The sequence below is a fragment of the Poromitra crassiceps genome (assembly GCF_964638095.1).
Source record: "Poromitra crassiceps genome assembly, chromosome: 2".
Taxonomy (NCBI): domain Eukaryota; kingdom Metazoa; phylum Chordata; class Actinopteri; order Beryciformes; family Melamphaidae; genus Poromitra; species Poromitra crassiceps.
Window position 1 is genome coordinate 103144289 of NC_139624.1, and position 5151 is coordinate 103149439.

A 5151-nucleotide genomic window follows, 5' to 3' on the forward strand; every position below is an offset into this window, starting at 1 on the left:
AGACATTTTGGGGTAAATGTTATATGTTTATGTATCTGTCCCTATCCAAATAAATGTTAAAAAAAGAAGCCTTAATTGGAAATTGACAGAGAATGTGTGATTGATCATGATTGCTTGTTAGACAGAAAGAGAGGGCATGAGAGAGAGAACATCGATAATTGATCGTTGAGGAATGAATTTGATCACGTGGAATTGTTATCGATTATTGTTTTGTTTTTTTGTTTTGTTTTTGCGGACTAGGTTTGGGTGGAATTCGTTCCTCCTCGCCCCACTCCATTGCACAGCCGAGTAACGTGAGGTGGAGCTTCATATAGTCTCTAGTTTTCTGGCCGGGCCCTTTGTGCCAACAACACATGGGGAATTCACACCGGCATGCGCCAGGGACACAAACAAACGCACCCAGCGGTCTGCGGACCTCAGTGAGGCCATTATAACTTCGTACACTTCTCTCCTAATTTTCAACAAAGTGTGAGTAACATGTTTAAGTTAATTAAAGTCGTTTTATCTGTTTATAACGTTATGAACTGTGAAGTAGCAGCAGTCAGCATGGACTCAGCTAGCCTTTAGCTGCTAACGCCCACCTGAATCAATTCACACACATCTCGTGGTAAATAACAGTAATAATATCCACGCGTCGGACTGAGAGCAGCTGGATGGAACTCGACCATCAGGACAGATGAGGTTTTTGTCACGAGTTTATAAGCCTGGAAGCCGCGGCCGGTGAGCTGAGTCCTACTTTCAAAAGGTGACTACAGTAGCCTAGTAGCTAGCTAGGCTACATCATGTAACCTGTCATGTAACATGTTTGTTTAGCTGGCGACAGCGCTAGTGTCTGATATTCTTACTACACCGCGGCATCGCCATTATAGCTGGCCGAGAACGCACAACATTATTACCAGACCAGAGTAAAAAAAAAAAAAAAAAAAAATATATATATATAATTATTATTATTATTATTATTACGCTATCGATAATCAATTGTTAATTTTCCCGAATTTCGATTATGGAAATTTATTCAAAATGCCCATCCCTTCTTCCCCCCCGGATGGTCTTACGTCATGGGCCAGAGTCCCGGCGCTGTCCACAATGGGGGCGGGGCTGCTCTCTTCGTAGTGTTGCAGCCGTTCATGGATCTGCAAGAGAGCGAGAGAGAAGATCAACCTGGGGCTGTAGGGGCCAGGGCAAGGCCTCTCTGAGCAAACACACACACACACACACACACACACACACACACAAGTCCACATGTACAACTGCAAACGCACGTATGGAAACGTGCACATCCGTCTCCATCCACACCATCTCATACACACAAATCTTTCACGCAAGATTGTCTCAAATGACTGAGCATATCAAAGTAAGCACTTCAGCTCACATCGCATATACATTCAATGCACTTTTCCACCATGCATTTGATATGCCCTGGTGGCCAGGTGGGGATTCCAGATAATTTCAACAGCTTGGTTAAATTGGCTAAATATTTCCTTGTCAGCCTCAACACAGCAACTTCACAATGCTCACGACAGAGCCGTTTCTCTGGGGAGTTACTAAAATGGAAAGTAGGCCGGACTTGTGTATCACTCTTACTCATTTACACACAAAAACACTTCAATCACCAGTCGAGAACGGATATGTGGAGCAGAGATGAATCATTTACATTTACACACGGCCACACGCATGCACCCACATACACACAGTCGCACACTCGCACACAAACACACACACACACACACACACACAAGCCACAAAAACCATCCCATTTGTGATTTAAGAGCAGCTGTGCAGGAATGCTGCTGTCAGGTCCCATCAGCTCACAGACAGGGACGACTATCCTCCTAACACCCGCTCTCTCCTTAGCCCAGCAGGGTGAAGGGGAGCTGGGCCGTGGGCCTGACTGATAGCTGGGCCCTGGGCCTGCTTCTCCAGATGTCCTAGCAAGCATTCCAGCACAAGGCGGCTGCAATAGAGGGCCCTCTGGCTGGGGAGACAGTGACAGAGAAGCCCCTGGACCAGCTGGGTGTCTGCAGGCAGGGCCAAGGCAACAGATGTGGGCGCACACACATGCAAACACACTCTCTCTCTCTCTCTCTCTCACACACACACACACACACACACACACACACACACACACACACACACACACACACACACACACACACACACACACACACAGATGGAGCGGTGACAAATTGCAACGCATGAGAATCAGTCACGAAGACAGAAAGCGGGGAGAAAAGCAGTTTGTTTGCTGTCACATTGTTAACAGCTACAGATGGTGTGGTGCAATTAAAACATCTGTTTCAAGATTGTTCACCATCATCTTTCCTCCCCTCAAACCATGTGTATTACCTAGACAGCATGCTAGCACTGTGGCTAATCCCTTCAAACCATGTGTATTACCTAGACAGCATGCTAGCACTGTGGCTAATCCCTTAAAACCATGTGTATTACCTAGACAGCATGCTAGCACTGTGGCTAATCCCTTCAAACCATGTGTATTACCTAGACAGCATGCTAGCACTGTGGCTAATCCCTTCAAACCATGTTTATTACCTAGACAGCATGCTAGCACTGTGGCTAATCCCTTCAAACCATGTTTATTACCTAGACAGCATGCTAGCACTGTGGCTAATCCCTTCAAACCATGTTTATTACCTAGACAGCATGCTAGCACTGTGGCTAATCCCTTCAAACCATGTTTATTACCTAGACAGCATGCTAGCACTGTGGCTAATCCCTTCAAACCATGTTTATTACCTAGACAGCATGCTAGCACTGTGGCTAATCCCTTCAAACCATGTTTATTACCTAGACAGCATGCTAGCACTGTGGCTAATCCCTTCAAACCATGTTTATTACCTAGACAGCATGCTAGCACTGTGGCTAATCCCTTCAAACCATGTTTATTACCTAGGCAGCATGCTAGCACTGTGGCTAATCCCTTCAAACCATGTTTATTACCTACAGTAGACAGCTCCTAGCAGCACTGTGGCTAATGTGGAATGCTGCTTGGAATCAAGTGAATGATGTGAAATGACAGTCACATGGGACGGGCTCTGTCCCCTGCTAATGACATTCCCACTGGAAATGTTTTTTGAAAATATTTCTCTGCCCCTGGGTGGAAATATGGGGGATGTTTTGATTAGGAAAAAGGCATGTAACATGTGTAGATGAGTTCATTTGAATCTTTCAGGTCATCATCTGTCTTCCATAACCACAAGAGAAAACTACGTGCCGAAACCCAAAGGGTGATGTCATTTACAATGTGATACAAATATCACCGTCCAAGAGGAATTTTTTATGACTTTCTGATGAGAAAAATGCGGCAGAAGTATGCATCAAATGTCTTTACATATTTACGCCTCCCTCCGCCGATAATAACTCCTGTTCAACTGTTGGCCTTAACTGGCGCAACCATGTCAGCTCGACTTATCCACACAGTCTCCCATGATAAATCAAGGCCTGTTAGGGCTCTGTGTTAGCCAGGAGAGCAGCCATGTTTCAGGGTCAGCTTAGAGGTTCAAATCCCTGTGTAAAGCCCACATTACGCGGCTATAAAACACAGCGCATTAGGCGTGCCTTCCGACCTAATCTGCTGAAGGCCTCGAGGGAGGCAGATGGTTGCTCGGCTCAGCTGTTGAGTGCAGAAACCTGGGACCTCCTGGGGACCCCGGGACTAGAGGACTGAGCTGTGAGGTTAGATAGATGGTGACGGGAAGAGCTGTGAGAAACCAATGGGCCTGCAGTGGCCCGGGGAGGCATGACAAACTATGTGAGAGTAGAGATCAGGCTAGTCAACGTTCGGGGAGGAGTGAAAACGCAAAATGCGCTAACAACTTATCATAGCGTTGTTCTTTGGAGCTGTGCATTAAGTGCAACTAACATAAGCCGGAGCACTGCAGACTCTATCCAACTTTTTGTGGGGTTGAGTTAGACCGCTGTCACTGTGTCCTTGTTTTATGGCATCAAATTTAAGACTGCCAACTCTGGGGCAATTCCTGGAAACTTTGATCGTGATCTGTTGAATTTCATGTAGCCACGTCATATTTGAATAGTTGCTCTCTATACTGCTCATAAGCGGCCAAAAGCCCCACCCTCTGCTCTGACTCCTCTCTCTGTTCCTCGACCAAGCCGTAAAAGGACAGGGAAGCAGCTCCAGTTACTTCATCTGTGCTCAGCATCTCTGTAAGAAAAAAGATGAAATGGACGAGAGAGTTGCCAGTGTCTAACATTACCACAGTCCCAGTGACATCTGCTTAGGTAGTTGCTGCCTCCACCACCTCGGCTTACTTAGTTTCTGTGGAATTTTCGCTCTGCTCAGTGAGCGAATGCGAGATTGAAATGCTTTTATTTACAGCTCAGGACGCTGTCCAAGCGCCTGTCCGTGACGCAGTAACGTATTTTAAAGTCTTACCACGCTTTTTTTTTTTACATAGCACGTTCTCTGTCCCCGCGGCGAGCCAGCGCTGCTCCTGGCAAGCAGGCAGAAGTGGCCTGGTGGAATCAAAAAAAAATGTTGGTAGGACACCAGTGAAAGACAGTGTGCTACAGCCAAGGAAGGCTTAGCTCGAACAGAGCGCAACTGCACGACACACAGTCCAATCAAAGACTGGGATTCTGAGGCTGCTCGGATGAGAAACGCAGTGTTGTAAAATGTAAAATAAGTAAAATAAGGTTGAGCAGTCAACTTCAGAACATTGAGAAGTCAGAGCGGAAAGCTCCCTGAAGTGCAGGCTTAGAAAAGATGAATGAATGTGTACCTTCACTGAACGCTTCAAAAAAAACATGCTACAATGGAGCAGTGTGTGTCCCCATCCCACGGAGGCCTCAGACCAAGTCGTGTTTGCTTCCAGAAATACCCCACGGGCTTAAAATACACACAGCAACACACACTTAGGAGGAAAGAAATGTGAAGAAAAACACTAACACGGATATGAATCATCAATATGAATCCGAGGTGATGTTAAGGTTTGAAATGGAGAACATTTTTTGCAGAGAGGATGGACTGGAGCGAAAACACAACATCAATCTTCATCTTCCTCAGACACTCATGCTCGCCACTGCTAAGGATCACCATTATGTTTTTGGGTGCCTGGGTCCAGACCTTCAAATCCGTCCACTCCACCGAGTTGAGTTTTGGCTTCTTCTGGTCTG

The 5151-nt window shown here is 46.1% G+C and overlaps 1 protein-coding gene across 2 annotated transcripts in view; it reads right to left on the reverse strand.

The window, feature by feature from the left end:
* Nucleotides 1–5151, reverse strand: part of mpp7a (MAGUK p55 scaffold protein 7a) — a 218194-nt gene that overhangs the window by 114881 nt on the left and 98162 nt on the right. For both annotated transcript variants that reach the window (XM_083660406.1, XM_083660407.1), the window contains one exon: nucleotides 1056–1133. In XM_083660406.1, the coding sequence (XP_083516532.1) occupies nucleotides 1056–1133 (78 nt within the window). The remainder of the gene's footprint in view (nucleotides 1–1055; nucleotides 1134–5151) is intronic.